The 17,978-nt window shown below is 33.8% G+C and overlaps 1 protein-coding gene across 7 annotated transcripts in view; it reads right to left on the reverse strand.

Annotated features, from left to right (window-relative positions):
• Nucleotides 1–17,978, reverse strand: part of NEK1 (NIMA related kinase 1) — a 230,907-nt gene that overhangs the window by 147,973 nt on the left and 64,956 nt on the right. For all 7 annotated transcript variants that reach the window (XR_005833918.1, XR_005833919.1, XM_040626431.1 and 4 more), the window contains 5 exons: nt 9,586–9,645; nt 9,276–9,335; nt 9,134–9,181; nt 8,891–8,965; nt 3,836–3,999 (listed from right to left, as the gene is read on the reverse strand). Coding sequence is in view for 5 of the 7 variants with exons in the window: in XM_040626431.1 (XP_040482365.1) it covers nt 3,836–3,999; nt 8,891–8,965; nt 9,134–9,181; nt 9,276–9,335; nt 9,586–9,645 (407 nt within the window). In the remaining 2 variants the exon portion in view is untranslated. The remainder of the gene's footprint in view (nt 1–3,835; nt 4,000–8,890; nt 8,966–9,133; nt 9,182–9,275; nt 9,336–9,585; nt 9,646–17,978) is intronic.

Consider the following 17,978-nt stretch of genomic DNA (forward strand, 5'->3'; position numbering starts at 1 on the left):
TAACATGTATCACTTTGGCAAGCAGAAAAACAAGACAAAAAAACCCACTTGTGACTTTCCTTCGGGTTTCCTTTTTCCATGAGCAAAAGGGAGAGAAAAGAGGTATGAATGTTTGGTTAAGAATCCTACGTGAGGGGCGCCTGGGTGGCACAGCAGTTAAGCGTCTGCCTTCAGCTCAGGGCGTGATCCCGGCGTTATGGGATCGAGCCCCACATCAGGCTCCTCTGCTATGAGCCTGCTTCTTCTTCTCCCACTCCCCCTGCTTGTGTTCCCTCTCTCGCTGGCTGTCTCTATCTCTGTCGAATAAATAAATAAAATCTTTAAAAAAAAAAAAAGAATCCTATGTGAGGGGCAGCTGGGTGGCTCAGTGAGTTAAGCATCTGCCTTCAGCTCAGGTCATGATCTTGGGGTCCTGGGATCGAGCCCCGTGTTAGGATCCCTGGTCAATGGGGAGTCTGCTTCTCTCTCTCTCCCTCTACCCACCCGCCACTCATGCTCTTTCTCTCTCTCTTGCAAATAAATAAATAAAATCTTTGTTAAAAAACCCAACTCAAGAATCCTATGTGAGGGGTGCCTGGGTGGCTCAGTTGGTTAAGTGTCTGCCTTCAGCCCAGGTTGTGATCCCAGGGTCGTGGGATGGAGCCTGCTTCTACCTCTCCCTCTGCCACTACTCCTGCTTGTGTTCTCTCTCAAATAAATAAATAAAATCTTAAGAAAAAAAAGAATTCTATGTGAAAGGGAGATGACAAGGTACTTAGTTTCTAGCATTTTTAAAATAGGAAATATGTGAGCAGTCTTCAACTCAGCAATGGAAGCAGTATTAAATGGGAACTTAAGGATTAGAGGAGGAAAAAAAGAATAAATGCTTTTGAGTAAAGCAAAACATTGAGGAGTTAAGATAATAGCTTAAGTTTGAGGGAGTTGTAAAAGTTGAACATGACAGTGGAAAAGGACTACAGCATATATGTAAATATGAGACAATGAGTATTATGAAGCATAGAATTAGGAGAACATCATACACACAGCAGTTAAATATTTTCCTTACCAATGATTACTAGTTATAAATGACAAGGGTATTTATATTCTTACAGCACAATATAATTATACTAGGTTCAAAACTTTTCTATTGTTTTCTTTTCATTTACAAGCAGTTTGCAGGAGAGAAGAAAATCTTTGATACATGTTTTAAAACTTGTTTTTTCCCTAATTTAACCTATCGTGAATATATACTCCACCAGGATCTGAAATTAAGAGAAATAAATTTGACTGCTCAGTACTAAACTGTAAAACTAACACATTAAAAAAGAAAAAAAGAAAGGAGTTGTAAACCTAATGAAATGGAATGGCTTGCTGACAAAGGCAAGGTTTTGTTGAGACCTGATCACACTAACATGTACAAATAAAAAAATAAACTCATGAGGATGACAGTAGTAAATGCAAAGGTAATGATGCGAGAGATGAAGGGTGCCCAAAAAGCTCCCCCTGTAGCTATTCAAGCAATGACCAAGGGAGGGAAAGCTCAACTCATCCTCAAGGCCTCTTCACACAGGCTCATTTCTACTACAGAGAGGCACGTGTCCAGATGTGAGAGCATCTCATAAGACCAACTAATTCAGGCTTAGAAGAGCAGTAGTGACTAGCCAGTGTTCATTTTCTGACCAGTGGTATTCTATCACTAAGTTTTCAATAGTTGTCAATAATATGAAGAAATGACTACTTTATTTCTACAAATCCAAATTTATTTAATCAAAGGATAATCTGTATTCTAAGATTATGTCATCCTACTTTTTTCACATTAAAATGTCCATTCTTTTGGGGCACCCAAGTGGCTCAGTCGGTTAAGTGTCTGGGTCGTTTTAAAAAAGATTTATTTTTTTTATTTGAGACAGAGAGAAAGAGCATGTAGGTCCACACTGGACTCCCTGCTCAGTGGGGAACCTGCTTCTCCCTCTCTTCCCCACTTGTGCTCTCTCTCACTATCTCCATCGCTATCTCTGTCTCTCTCAAATAAATAAAATCTTTTTTAAAAAAAAAAAAGAGTGAGCGTTTAAGGAGCAGAACTCTACGGTCAGATGGACTTAGTTTAAATCTGGGCTCTACCACTTACTAGCTGACTGACCATGCACAAGTTTTAAATCTCTGTAAATCCTAATTTCTTCATCTTTATTAAAAGAATAATACCTAATTCAAAGGGTTGCTGTGACAAATAAATACAACTTGGTATATAATAAGCGTTCAATAATACCTACCATCATTAATAATAAGAACAATAATTTCATGCAACGTAAGAAAATGTATACTATATGTCTGAGTACTGCTAGGCCCACAGGGTTGATATAAATGAAATAGAAGTGATCTCGTAAACATAAATTATTTAAAAACTGAAAATTAAAATAGTGAAACTATATCTAATGCAAAACAAAGATTGAATGGGAGATGTGGTATAGTTGAAGAGGTAGCCATTTAAGATAATTTGAAACTCAAATATATGCATATATTTCAAGGTTCTAATAAGAGTTTGATTAAAAATGGCCCAATGTAATCCATTATTTGTTATTCCAATTGCGAAGAACCAAGAAATGTTCTGGAAGTTGAACAGTGTGAAGAGGCATCACATCGTTTTCCCTATTTTCTTTATACTATATCTATTTATTTTAGATGTAATATAAAGCAAAATAAAGCCAAATTAAATACTAGAAAGATCTATAACGCCACAGGATAAAAGCCACACACAAATTTGCTTTCCCATTTCATCAAAAAAATGCATATTGTGAGTTGGTAGCCTTCCTTTCTTAAAAACAGACTCTACAATTAGCTTAATACTTTAGGCTACCGTATATTACATAATGTTAATTGATATTCACCTCATTTATTTACCTCTGCTCACCTACATTTTAGTCATCTTTTATAATTGGGGGATCATAAAGATTTTTATTACATTCAAAAGTATTCTCCTTAAATGACACAAAAAAGGCAATGTAACTGAATTTTCACAAAATGATATCTGCTTTTGTTTTAAACAGATGTTTTATAGAAAAAATGGGAATATCTAGGAAAACATATATGTATACCTAAGAAAAAAGGAACCATGAAAATTAAAACTACTAATTACTATCATATTAAATTAATTCAATGGAAGAAAAGGTAAAATCTGATGAACAAGATCACAGCCATCAATCAGAGACAAATGTAAGAAAACAAGTCAAAACAACAAAAAGTGGGATTCTAAGAGATGAGGAAAAAAAGACAAAAAAGGCATGCTTTGAAATTCTGCATAAAATGTGATTCCATTTAAATATATTCTGATTCATTTAAAGCAAGTGGGCAAAATTATTACAACCATATGTTGGTGTAAAGTGATACTATCACATGTTTTTTTAAATAAGTAGGTTCAGCCTATAACATATAAATATGCTACAAAAATGAGGCTGAACTGAAGAGCTACATGTTTGCCAACTGTAATCAAAGGCCAAATTTGCACCTGAGAAAATTATTGCATCCAGAAGGCAAAAAAATATTCTTTGTAATCAATACAGAAGACATCTGCAAAGTACAGGTACTAAGCTATATAGGACCTAAGACAAAATTACACACAAGAATGAATTTATGGATCATCACAGCTCAACCTGTTTACACTGGCTTGTTTAGACATGATCTTTAATCTTTTCAAAGATTTCTAAGAGAATCAGCATTTGGGAATGGTGATGACCTGTAGCCCCTTAGGAAATCCTGGATGTATTTCAGGTGAAATTCCTCTGTAGATAAACATGCAAAATGACTTTCATTATTTTCTTTGAAGCAAAGCATAATCAACTTCTGCAGAACACAGCCATACCTTTCTGGATGTCTTCGGCCATATATTTCTCCTTTCCATTTAGTTTCATTATTTTCTGCTCTTTGTTGCTGCATTTGATCAAAAATAGCATGATAATGTTCATACTGTCCTCGAGAAGAAAAAGATGATGGAGCCACAGCCCCTCCACTGCCAAAAAAGGGAGCCTAGGAATTAAACAAAGAGCTCTCACATGTTTATCTCATAAGGCCCAAAAGGCCTGTGCTACCCTAAAAAAAAAGGTTTTTTTCAACACTTGACTTTTAAAAAGTAATTAGCTAATTTGAACATATTAATGAACAGACAGCCTAAAGCAAAATGTTTTTCTACTACATTATAACCACTAACAATAAAAAAGTAGTATACTTTGTTACTAAGAATAAAGCATAATTTAATAAACAAAAATATAAAAAGACATTAAAATTGTAAATATTGAAAAGTCTGGTCTTAGTAAGTTTTGAAACGTTTCTAGTACACATTTTATGATGCCATTCTATTAAGTTTAAATATGTACAGCTTATAAGTAAAGCAGAGCCTACTTTAATAACACTCAAAATTATATTTAACAAAAACATTTACATATGGCATTTAATATACCTCAAATCCTTCAACGCCCAAAATGGTAAAGATATAAATACCACTGAAACATATTCTAGATGTAAATAAAAAAAGCAAGACATCATAGCTATCCTTAATCAGTTTATAAACAAGTTGAGAAACAAAGCACAAAACTAGAAAACCATTCCATGTCTGTGATAAATGAATGGTAACAGGTACATTCTAAAGCAGTAAGTACTGAGACTGAGCAACTTTCACAAAATAGAAAAAAACTTACCAGAAATAAAAATTCCTCAAATGAAAAAAAAAGGCACTAGAGAAAGATACTGTTCAACCCAGCCCTGAAAGCAATGTAACAAAGAGCAATTGAATGCTTAAATATGAGCCAGAGTATTAAAGTAAAAATAAGCGGTGTATGTGTAATATTTGTGTGTTGACAGTAGGAGGAGGAAGACAGTATGCAAACAAATAAGAAAAGGTGGCATTGGTCATAAAAGCCTAGTTTATCTAACTGCTATCAACCCTTTGAGTTCATATAATAAAGGACAACAGAAAGCACTTATAAACTTTCTGAGAGATGTAACATGGCAAAACAGTTTTTAAGAAGGTGAGTCAAATGCACGATAAGCAGGAATAAGAGAGAGAATAAGGTAAAGGAACTAATCGGAAGGCTTACTGTGCTGATGCCAAGCCACAAGCCTAGAAGCAAAGCAAGGCAATCAGTGAAAAAGGGAAGGGAGCTGTGGATTCTCTTTGGGAATAACACAGAATAAAGGCAGACATAAGGCCTTGCTACTGAGACATAAGAACTCAAGTGTGTGGAAAACTCAGTTAGAAAACAGAGATGTCACACAAGGATAAGTTTTAAAAGTAAGTGTGTAATGCTGCACAAGTCACGGTGAAAGAATTTCACTATCAAGAGAAATCAATAACCTCAAATGCAGAGGTCAACAACACTGAAAATAAACTGTTATGACTAAAGTTGAGTGGTAGCATTTCAAAACCCATTTGGGGGGGGGGTGGGAAGTGATGAGAACAGAAGCCAGAATACTGACAAGTAAAAGAACAGCTTCCAAATGATAACATCTTAAGGAAGAAATCTGGCTAAGAGAAAGAAAAGAGGCAAAGAAAAATACTAGAATCAAATAAATTTCAGTGTACCCACTGAGATAAAATCTTCACATAGTAAGTTGCAGACAGTATGATAAGAAAGCATGAGGTTTAAAAAAAAAACAGCTCGAGATGAATACAGATAACTCATAAAAGATGTTTGAGAAGAGATGAAAGTTGTCAGAAATAGGGAAGATAACTAATTAGGCAGGAAACCCCATCAAAGGAATCCTCAGACACATTTCAAAATGTGCCTCTCCAGGCAAGAATCAGAATCAGAATCCTGATAAAAGGCAGTTGCATCTCCTGTGAGACTGGTTACTCTCTGAGTTTAATCTGGTGCTAATATCACCTTGACTTGAATTTGAGTTTTCTAATGTTTCTCTTTAGCAAAAATGAAAGTATGCGAACATCTCTGAAGGTGGCTATACTGAAAATAATGCTGAAAACACTGTACTAGAACGCTGAAGCAATATGATCTTCCAAAAATCACCTTCTTCACCAATTATAACCATAGATGCATAAGTTTAGATGAATATATAGACTTGTGTAACTACTACCACAATCAAAAGCATATCAATCACGACCCAAGAAGTTCCCTCATGTTACTTTGCAGTCAATGTCCCCTCATTCCAGCAGCCACAGATCTGCTCTCTGTCATAAATTGGACTGCCTCTTCTATAATTTCATATTGATTGATCCATGTTGTCGCATGTATTAACAGACTATTCCTTTTATTGCTGAGTAGTATTCCAACATATCTTCAAACAACAGATAAGCTTCTTACATATTATGATCACCATATGATCAAACTATGTATATGGAACATTTCATAATTTCAAAAAACACACATTCATAAGAGATACATTAGAAATAGACAAAGCAATAAGTCCCAGATTTTGCAGATAGTAAATAATCAAAGACAGTTGGTAATTTATACTGTGAATAATACCATAAGAGGTATATAATAATGTATTAATTTTGAAATCTTTCCCTAAGTGTTTAGTTTCTGTTTTATCTTTAGGGGAACTCCTTAATTTGATCAACATTATACTGAGGCTCCAGGTCCCTATCAACTGTACAGAATTCAAACAAGCTAAAAGGTTAAATATTTCAAACCCCAATGGAAATAAGTACAGAAACTAACACAGAATTTGCTTTAAATCACGGGAAATAGTTTTATTAATCCTCAATGAAAGCATTATAGAAATTTATAAAATGAAGCAGAAATCCACTAAGCACATACTATGTAATTCTGTTGAAAAACTGTCTCAATCAGTTATCAGTACAAACTATCTCAATCAGTTGATTAAACTGGACTTCAGGATTAAGTATAGCTTTAGACATCATAGAAAAAAAGACATTTTACTGCAGAGAAGATATATGCAAAAGGAGAAGAAAAAGTAATCGAATTCTCAACACTAACCATGTACTTGATATAAAATGCCTGACAAGATCTGAGGGCCTACACCTTAACTGTTTTGTTTTACTTTCCAATCAGGTAAGATATGGAATTAGTTATTTTAGAATGGGCAATTTTGAGTCATTCCTTGTCATTCAGGAGGTAGTAAGCTCTACTTCTGAGTAACGTAGATAGTACAGCACAAAAATGGTAAAGTATAATTTTAAAGATAAAATTATATTACTAAAAACAGTATAATATATTAATACAGAATTAGAAAAAGTGACTCTTACTGAATTATTAATATGAGAAATCAAGAAAGCCAGGACAGAACACACATATCTATATAAAATAAACTTTTATTCAAATCGTAACTTGTGGGGAAAAGAAGTAAAAATGGTAATCAAGTCAATTTGACGAATCTATTCAGCACCTAAATACCTAAATACCAAGTTTAATGAGCTTGGGTCAGGGGAATTCAAAATTTAAAGACATGTTGACTAAAAGTTGATTGGATGACATACATTAAAATTATAATACAGAGGAATAAAAGTATATTTGTTTTTTATTGCTGTGTAACAAATTACCACAAACCTAGTAGCTTAAGACAATACCCATTTATTTTATCTCACTATTTCCTTGGCTCAGGAGTCTAGATGCAGTTAGCTGGGTCTCCTGCTCAGGATCTCACCAAGCAGCAATGAAGGTATCAGCCAGGACTGCAATTCTCATCTGAGGCTCAGGATCCTCTTCCAAGTTCACTGGATCCTGGCAGAATTCATTTCCTTGTGGCCATAATGCTAAGGTCACCATTTTCTTGCTAGTTGTTGGCCAACGGGTACTATCAACTCCTAAGGGCCACCTATACTTCCCTGCAAGACGAATGTTTGCTTTTTTCCAGGCCAGCAGAAGCATGTCTCTCAGACTTTCTTCTCCCCTTCCAGTCTGCTATGAGGGAGTGTCATCAAACGTCAACAGTAATAACTATCCACATCACCACTTACCACGTAATGAAACCTAATCAAGAGAGCTACAATACCACCCTATTCACAGGGTTCCACCAAGTTGAGGGAATACAAGGTATCTACACCAGGAATCAGATATTTGGGGGACCATCTTAGAATTCAGCTTACCATAGATATGTAAAGGATGCTACCAAAGCAAAAGAGAAAATATAAGATTCAGATAAGCAGAACAAAGAAAGAAACAGAAGTTAAACCTATGAGTCCTTGCTAGTCACACTCCAGGCATTGTTCTTGAAATTTTTCCTTTTCTTTTTTCTTTTTTTCTTATTTTTAAGTGAAGAAGTTAAGTCTCAGAAAAGTTAAATAACTTGCCCAAGGTTATAGTGTCTGGCTCTACCCAAAAGAAATGTCTGAATTAATATATCTAGGTAAATCGTTAGCTAGGTAATCTGCTATCTAGGTAAATGGTTGGAGGTGGGATTGACAGTGAAGTGGGAGGGAGGGGTGCTATCAAGTAAAGAGAAACACAGTACAAAGACAGATTACGCAGGCTACACACAGTGAGAAAACAATACAAGTTTGGTTTTTAGTTCAGCCTCACTTGAGCGCAAAATGTATGGCAGGAACAGATGGAGATGAGCTTACAGAGATAGGCAGGAGCCAGACTAACAAGGATCTTATGAAAACTTAATCTTTAAGGCTAGATGAAGCAACAGAAGGACTTTAGGCAGAGGTGTGACAAATTTTATTTGATTTTAAAAAGATTCTTCTGGAAGGAATGGTATATCATAGCCTTCATATCAAACTTTTTTAACAATTTCACAGTGTCCGATATTAGTTTTCAATACAAATTATACATCAAATACATGTAGGAAAACTAAGAATTTGTAATACATGAAGAATTCTAGGTAAAAAGTTAAAACCTCCCTCCCTCCCAAAGCCAGTTATATACATTTCAAAGAGCAAGGTGAAACTGGAGAAAAAAACCGCAGTAGTGTAACCATAGGGGTATCAAATGCCTACCTTTACTTCACCACTTCCACCAGCACTTAGCACGTTTCTCCATCCTTGTTCCCTGGCCCTATTTATTCTCTCCAACTTTTGGGGGAAAAGAAACAAACAAAACACAATTTCAAGTATTTAATATAAAACACATGAAACATATTTACTAACACAATGGAAATCACTGTATTCCTTTAAGGAAAAAAAAGTATGTGTATGGAGAGGGGGTAGAATGTACCATGGAAAAATGGAGTATCCTCTTACCCTTTCCTTTTCCTGTCTTTTCATCTGCTCGGCCTTCATTAAACTAATCTGTAACAATTTTAAAGACAAAATTCTTAGAACTCTTGAAACTATTATCATCTACAACGTGGCAAGGGAAGAAAAACAAAAGCAAAAAAACTACCTGATCCTTTTGTTTCTTTTCTTTTTCAATAAATTCCAACCTTCTCTTTCTTGCTGCTTCCTTAAATAAAAAAAGAACATTTTTATCAATAGTAATTCCTACTTTTTCTAGTTTCATAAGGAAAGTTAGTATAGCAATGGTAGAGGTATGCCCAGGGAGATTAGGAAGAGGAAAAAAAAAGGATTAAGTTAAAGGTTTATTTGTTTGAAAGAAATAAGGAGGAAAGGTTTGGAGGTTTAATTAGAATTTGCTTCTCTTCTTAGAATTGTTTTTGCAAAGCTTTAAAATAAGCAGACAGATGTCTTTATACCTCAAACATTTTCCTCCTTTCTTCTCCAGGATTCACTTTCTTCACTGGAATTTGATGGGCCTGGACAAAAAGTAAAACTACAAATTAGATAAGGATTTTGAGGTACCTATTTGAAAATTCAAATTTATGGAAATTGAAAATAAGAAAAAGGTAAAGCCAAATACTACCATGACTCTTTCAAAATACATTTTCCCTACAGTAATACAATAATAGTAGGGAACTTTTAACACCTACTTACATCAATGGATAGATCATCCAGACAGAAAATCAACAAGGGAACAGTAGCTTTGAAAATCACATAAGACCAGATGTACCTAACAGATACACACAGAACACTCCATCCAAAAACCTCAGAGTACACATTCTTTTCAAGTGCACATGCAATATTCTCCAGAATGTTAGGCCACAAAACAAGTTGCAATAAATTCAAAAAAGATTAAAACCATATCATGCATCCTTCCCAACCACAATGGTATGATTTTAGAAATCAATCGCAAGAAAAACTGTGTAAAGAACACAAATAAATGGAGCTAAATAACAAGCTACTAAACAATGAATGGGTCAACCAAGAATTCAAAGACAAATGAAAAAAATACATGTAAACAAATGAAAATGAAATACAACGGTCCAAAATCTCTGGGGTAAAGCAAAGCTATTCTAAAAAGGAAGTTTACAGCAATACAGGCCTACCTCAAGAAACAAGAAAAATCTCAAATACAAAACCTAACCCTATATCTAAAGGAGCTAAAAAAAGAACAAGGCCCAAAGCCAGGAAATAATAAAGATTAGAGCAAGAAAAAACAAACTATATATATCTATAGATATAGATATAGATATAGATATAGATATAGATATATAGATATAGATATCATTTCTAAAAATAATACATATATATATTATTCCTAAAAACAAAAGAATGACTGTAGTGTTTGATACGGTGTTAAAAAGAAACCTTAGATTCAAAGAAACTGTGGAAAAGGGTTCTTCCCCAATCACTAAGTTCTGTCCTCGACACAGATGTTAATTTTCAGTTTTCTAATATGAAAATAGAATGTCATTTAGAAAGCCCAATACTGAAGAGATCAGTTTTTTAAAAGTAGTTATACAAAATATATTCACTATATAAAATTCAAACAACAGTAAAAAGTTATTTTACTTCACTCTCTACTTCTAGAGGTAACCACTATCAATATTTTCATGAGTATCCTTTCAAGACACAGTTAAATATATACACACTTAAATATACACATAACTATATACATACATAGATTTTTAGCTTTTTATGCTTCTTATATGTTCCTTGACATTTCCACATTGTAGTAAGCAAATTAACAATGGCAATATTCCACACAATGGATATAATTTATTTATTTTAGCATTCCTCCAGGGATGAATAACTGGGTTGGTTCCACTTTTTTCCTACTCTATATGCCTGTAAGGCACGTTCTTGTACATACATCTTTGTGCCATATGCAAGCCTTTCAGAAGGGCAATTTTTCTAGACATGGAAGTACATGTCTAACATAACCTAAATGTTGAGAAAAACTACCCTCCCAAGAGGCCGCACCAAATTATACTCCCATCAAAGAACTCATTTACTCACAGTCTCACAAATATTGAATATTATCGATCTGTCTTGAATTTCTGCTTTAAACAAAGGCTAAGAATATCTTCCAGTATGGAGATATTAACGTTTCTCCTTTTATATACCAATTGTTCATCTAATTGTGGGATTGTTCAATTTTAGGAGCTCTTTGCATACTGCAGAAAATAAGACTATTACAGAGGTTACAAATATTTTCCCCATTCTTTAGTTGCTGTTTGTTGTATCTTTCACTACACAGAAGTTTGTAATTTATATATAGTTAAATCTGCCAATCTTTTCCTTTGTGAAAACTGCATATATTGTTTTGCTAAGGAAGACATTTTAGACCTCGATATTATATTTTGTTTCTGCTGCTTAGTTTCATTTTTATATTTAGATCTTTAATTTAGATTTAGATTTTTAAATGTTTGTAGTTAGATTTTTATTTTTAGACCTATCTAAAATAAATTTTTATTCATGGAATGAGCTGGGAATCTACATTTTTCTAGGATTTCTAGGAAATTCAATTATCTCATAACAATTTATTGGCTGATACATCTTTTTTTCCCACTGATTTAAAATGCTTCATATATCATTTAATAAATTCACAAACACATTTGGGTCAGTTTCTGGAATTCTCTAATCTATTCCACATAATCATCTCCTCTTTCCCTTTTTTCCTTTTTTTTACTGGGATATAACGCCACCTTTAAGAAAGTAGATAAAAGATCTTCACAAAGGTTAGCAAAAATGAAGGAAATACCCATGTAGCTATAACTCAAGTCAAACCAACATCCAGAATCCCTCCAAGTGCCCTTCCACAAATTCCACCTCTACCAGAGAGGTAACTACCATCCTGACTTTTTAACTACCATCTTGCTTTTCTTTTTATTTTATTTTTTTTAAGATTTTATTTATTTATTTGACAGAGAGAGAGATAGCCAGCGAGAGAGGGAACACAAGCAGGGGGAGTGGCAGAGGAAGAAGCAGGCTCTCAGCAGAGGAGCCCGATGCGGGGCTCGATCCCAGAACACCGGGATCATGCCCTGAGCCAAAGGCAGACGCCTAACGACTGAGCCACCCAGGCGCCCCCCATCTTGCTTTTCTTTACTGTTTTGCAATTTACATGTGCCTTCCTAAACAATATAGTTTAGTATTTTTCTGATTCTGAGTATTATATGAATGAAATTATACAATATGTATTCTTTTTTATCTTGCTTCTGTTGATTAATACTGTTTTTGGGATTTATCTATGTTATTGTTTCTATCTACATTTGTTTTTTCTCACTCATATATAGTATTCCTTTGACCATGACTCCTCTCTTAATCAGTTATCTTGTACCTTTCTCACTAGGTCTATTCTAAAGAATTTCAACGAGTTTGTCACTATTTCTTTCCATTTCATTTTGTAACTGATTACACATTTTTGCATGTGCAAACTGTGTCAGGCTACTTTCCTGAATTCATTAAGAGTTTTCTGCTGCTTCACAACAATTTTCTAGGTAAGTAATTATATCATCTGTAAATAATGTCTGTTTTCTCTCCTCTACCAATATTTATGGTTCATATTTCTGTTTTTAATTGCACTGGCTAGGGCTTCTGGCCTAATATTAAAAAAAAAAAAAGCAATCAAGGAATCATAGCAAATATCTGTCTTGTCTCTGACTTTAAAGGTAATGTTTCCAATTGTTCATCATTATATACAATCCTTGACATAAGTTTCAGGTATATATAAATGTATCAAGTTAAGAACTTTCCCTTCTACATCTTGAATCAAAGAAATTCTTGTGTTTTTTTTTTTTAACTACTTGGAGGTATGACTGACATACAGAAAGTTATACATATTTAATGTATACTACCAAAGAAGTTTTTAAAACAAAAATCAGTGAGAGGCCTGGCTGGCTCAGTTGGTAGAGCACGCAACTTTTGATCTTGGGGTTGTAAGTTCCAGGCCCAAACTTCCTCTAGTTGGAGCTTACTAGGAAGTGGTGTTGGAAACGGATACTTGATCAGAAGTTAAAACATTCTCGGGAGCCTGGGTGGCTCAGTCGTTAAGCGTCTGCCTTCTGCTCAGGTCATGATCCCAGGGGCTCAGGTCATGATCCCAGGGGCCTGGGATCGAGCCCCGCATCGGGCTCCCTGCTCAGCGGGAAGCCTGCTTCTCCCTCTCCCTTTGCCCTTGCTTGTGTTCCCTCTCTGTCTCTCTCTGTCAAATAAATAAATAAAATATTAAAAAAAAAAAAGGAAGTAAAACATTCTGTATTATAAAATTAACCCTTTTTAAAAAGTTAACATCTTTCAGGTCCAACTTCAAAGCAGTATGAGAGAGCTTTAGGATAAAAGAGGTAGAAGGAGACAAGGACTGCTAAAGACCTTATGGAAAAACTCTTTAGAGATAAGTAAACCTCTTCTTAGAGATAAGTAAACTATAACCCAGACAAATGAGGTTAACTAATTATTCCTGGGGCAGGATGAAATCTGAAAAGCTCACCAGGCCTCAGCAATCTTAAAAACAAAACAAAAAAACTTTTTTTCTTAAAAACAAAACAAAACAAAAATTAGTCTTAAATTTTATTGAAGTTTCAGTATTACTGAGATAATTTATATATGGTTTTCTCATCTGTTAATGCAGTAAAAATATAGTAATCATTTTCCTATTATTGAACCATCCCCTGTATTCCTGAAATGAATCCTATTTGATAATTATTATTCTTTTAATAAAGTGTTTAATTTGTCTTTTTAAAAATACTTTTAAAGACTTCTACATGTATGTTCATAAGAATAACTGACACATGGTCTTCTTTTCATTTTTATCCTGTGCTAAATACTTAAATTTTGTAATCAAGGTAACGCCTAATGTATGATCAAATTTTCAAACAATTCAAAATATAATCCAATATGCCAAAAAAAGATAAAAAGTATTTACAGGAAACTTTAAGTTATGTATCATGTACCAGTTTTTACATTTTTCAACTACCTTAGGAAAAAATGAATATAAAGAGAACACTGTACAAAATTATTTGTTTGTTGAGTTTCAATACAAAGAAAAGCAGCTGTTACTTTAAAAAATTGCTTCAGTGATCATATACATTATTATCAAAATATTTTGGCATTTTATTAAATCATTTAAAAGGTCTTTAGAAACAATTCCACTTCAATAGCAGCTGCCTTTTAGCAAAAGCCAATGTTATTACTTTAATATACTACTCATTGCATCAGTTTTCTAAATTTTATAAAATGATCCAAAGAAATAAGCACTAAAACTCTAAAAGACAACTCAGAATAAATCAAAATAAATGACCCTCAATTAATATGACGTTAATAAAATAAAAAAAGAACTACAAAGACACACACGTTTCTTCTTCAGAAAGTAACATGATATATAATTTAAACACAAATTCCTCCTTATGAAATGTAACTTATTTTAATGAATACATTACTTAATACAAGCACAATAAAATAATGCTATTTAGAATATGTAACACTACCCCATGTGTTGATAAACTGATAAAATGATTCTTTTTATAATGTACTTTGCCAATTTAATTCATGATCATCAAAATCAAATCCATTTCAATTTAATTAATTAATTTTTTAAAAAGATTTTATTTATTTTTGCGAGACAGAGAGAGAGCACGAGCGGGAGAGGGTGAAGAAGACTCCCCGCTGAGTACAGAGTCCAATGCAAGACTAGATCCCAGGACCCTGGGATCATGACCTGAGCTGAAGGCAGACACTTAACCAACTGAGCCACCCAGACACCCTTAATTTTTTTTTTTTTAAAGTAAGCTCTTGAAGAAGACTCCCCACTGAGTACAGAGTCCAATGCAAGACTAGATCCCAGGACCCTGGGATCATGACCTGAGCTGAAGGCAGACACTTAACCAACTGAGCCACCCAGACACCCTTAATTTTTTTTTTTTTTTTTAAAGTAAGCTCTATGCCCAAGGTGGGCTATGAACTCACAACCCTGAGATAAAGAGTCTCATGTTCGCACACTAATTGAGCCAGCCAGGTGTCCCTAAACCAAATCCATTTTATCGATACAGTATAAGTTAGTTTAAAGCTGCATAAACAATGTGGTAAGTGGTACTAAATCTCACATCATAAGCAACCCATGAGCTTACTACCTGAGAAGACCCAAGTAGTGGGTTCCCAGAACCATCCCACCCCCTCACTACATTATTAGTTCCTAACTCCTAATCTCTAACTTTGGCTAGTTATTTCAATTCAACTCTCACTTAAGTTACCAGTATCTTACCACTTAACCCCAGAAATGGCAGTAGGGTCAATGAAATGACAAAAATACTGAAATATTTAAAGAATAACTTTCCAATTTTTTCTAAAAGTAACCAAGAGTAAGAAATATATTTCACGTCAGACCCAGTAAAGATACATACTCTGTGTAGCTGATTCTCCTACTTTCCATCTATTACCAAAAAAAGTCTCTGTTCTTTATCCAGTAAAAACATTTTTCCATCACTAATAGACAGAGACCCCAAATTTTAAAATCAATGGAGAGTACTGGGGCCACTGTTACTGACATGTAAGAAAAAAATACAATTATTATTTGGCAATAAATATTATTTGGCAATAAAGAGGAATGAAGTACTGATACATGCTACAACATGGTACATGTTATAACCTTGAAAACACTGTGCTGAGGACCCAGACAAAAAGACCATATATTATATGATTCCATTTACATGAAATGTACAGAATAAGCAAATCTACATAGAGAAAAGGTAGATTAGCAGTTGCCTAGAGCAATGGGGATTGGGGAAGAATGGGGAGTGAAAGCTAACAGGAAAAACATATTCTTGGTGGTGATGAAAATGTTCTAAAAATGATTGTGGTTATGGTTACAAAACTCTGTGAACTCACTAAAAGCCATTTAATTGCACACTTTAAATGGATGAATGGTATAGTATGTGAAATATATCTCAATAAAGCTATTTTAAAAATATACATATCCTCAAGAGTTGCAGAATCATAATTTCTGGACAGAGAGCCCTGCATTCTGTATTTTGAAAGGATCCACAGTTTAACTCTTACCCAGTTCTCAGAATCTTTGAATTGCAACATCAAACAATTTAAAAATATTAACACAAGTAACACAGATCTCACTTTAAACAAACAGCTTTTAAACAGATTACTCAACAGTGAGCAGTAAGAAGAGTATGTTTAACTAAGGCACCTACATATTCTTAAGTAAGGTAAATGAAGACAACAATTATATTCATCTTTTGATGCTCCACTGCCACATAAACAAGGTATTCAAGTATTTGTGAAATAAAAATACCAAGCTGTTTCTTTGATATCACACAGGTATTTTTAACTGTATCCACACAGAAGAGAAAAATGTGTTAACATAAAATTGCATTAAGAGAAACATTTTGTTTTGTGTTTCTTTTTAAAAATCAGAACCAAAATACTAAAACCTATACATAGAGCTCCCTCCGGTGGCACAAGAACAGAATCCTTTAAAAAATAACATTACACAAACTAGGGCAGACATGCAAATATTTTTGATATGCTGAGTAGTAATAACTTAATATATTAGCTTAAATTTTTCCAATTAAAAAGTGACAAGACAATATTATTAAGTGGTTATGGTTTTTCTTATAAACTTATCATTTTCAAGCTTCACCTGCTCCATGAACACACACCAACTTTACACCTATGTATGGGAGCAATTTCTCCTGGAGAAGAACTGAAGCCTGACTGAACAGTTTCTGCACAAGAAAAGATAGAAAGAACAAGAGAGACAAAGACATGGTAAAAAAGGGAACCCCAGGCTGTCACTAGATTTCTCAGCAGAAAGTTTGCAAGCCAGAATGGAGTGACATAATATATTCAAAGTGCTAAAAGGGAAAAGCTTACAACCTAGAAGACTCTACTTGGCAAGATTATCATTCAGATTTGAAGAAAAGATCAAAAGTTTTCTGGACAAACATGATAAATAAGGTTATCACCACTAGACCAGCTTTACAAGAAATATTAAAGGGACTTCTTTAAGTTGAAATGGCAATAATTAATAATAAGAAAACCTACAAAAGTAAAAAATCTCACTGGAAATGGTAAAAACTGGATTAATCACTTATAAAGATACAAATTTTTTTAAAAAGTAGTAAAATTAACTAAAACTACAGTAACTAGTTAAGGGATACATAAAACAAAAAGATATAAAGAGTGACATCAAAAATATAAAATGTGGAGGGGGGAAATGCAGTGTTTTAGAGTCTGTTCAAATTTAAACTATTAACTTAAGCTCTCATAAACATAGGATGATATACATGAGAACTTCACAATACCACAATGTGAAAGTTTACAGTAAATGCACAAAAGAATATGAGAAAAAAATCTAAAGATGACATTAAAGAAAGTCATCAAACCACAGTGGAAGAGAAAAACAGAAAAGAACTATACAACAGCCAGAAAACTGACAAAATGGAATAACTACATATGTATCAAAAATTAAATGTAAAGAGACTACATTCTCCAGTCAAAAGACATAGAGTGAATGGATTTTTTTAAAAAGACATAGAGTGAATGGATTTTTTTAAAAAGACATATCTATATACAAGAGACTCACTTCAGAAGAGAAGACACACAAAGACTGAAAGTGAATGGATGAAAAAAGATTTTCTATGCAAATAGATAAGAAAGCTGGTGTAGCTCTACTCATATCATACAAAATAGACAAAAAGACTATAATAAAAGATAAAAAGGGGCACTACATAATGATAAATGGGTTATAAAGATATAACATCTATAAATATCTATAAATATATATGCAACCAGCATA

This window comes from Ursus maritimus, unplaced genomic scaffold, assembly GCF_017311325.1.
Source record: "Ursus maritimus isolate PB19 unplaced genomic scaffold, ASM1731132v1 scaffold_11, whole genome shotgun sequence".
NCBI lineage: Eukaryota > Metazoa > Chordata > Mammalia > Carnivora > Ursidae > Ursus > Ursus maritimus.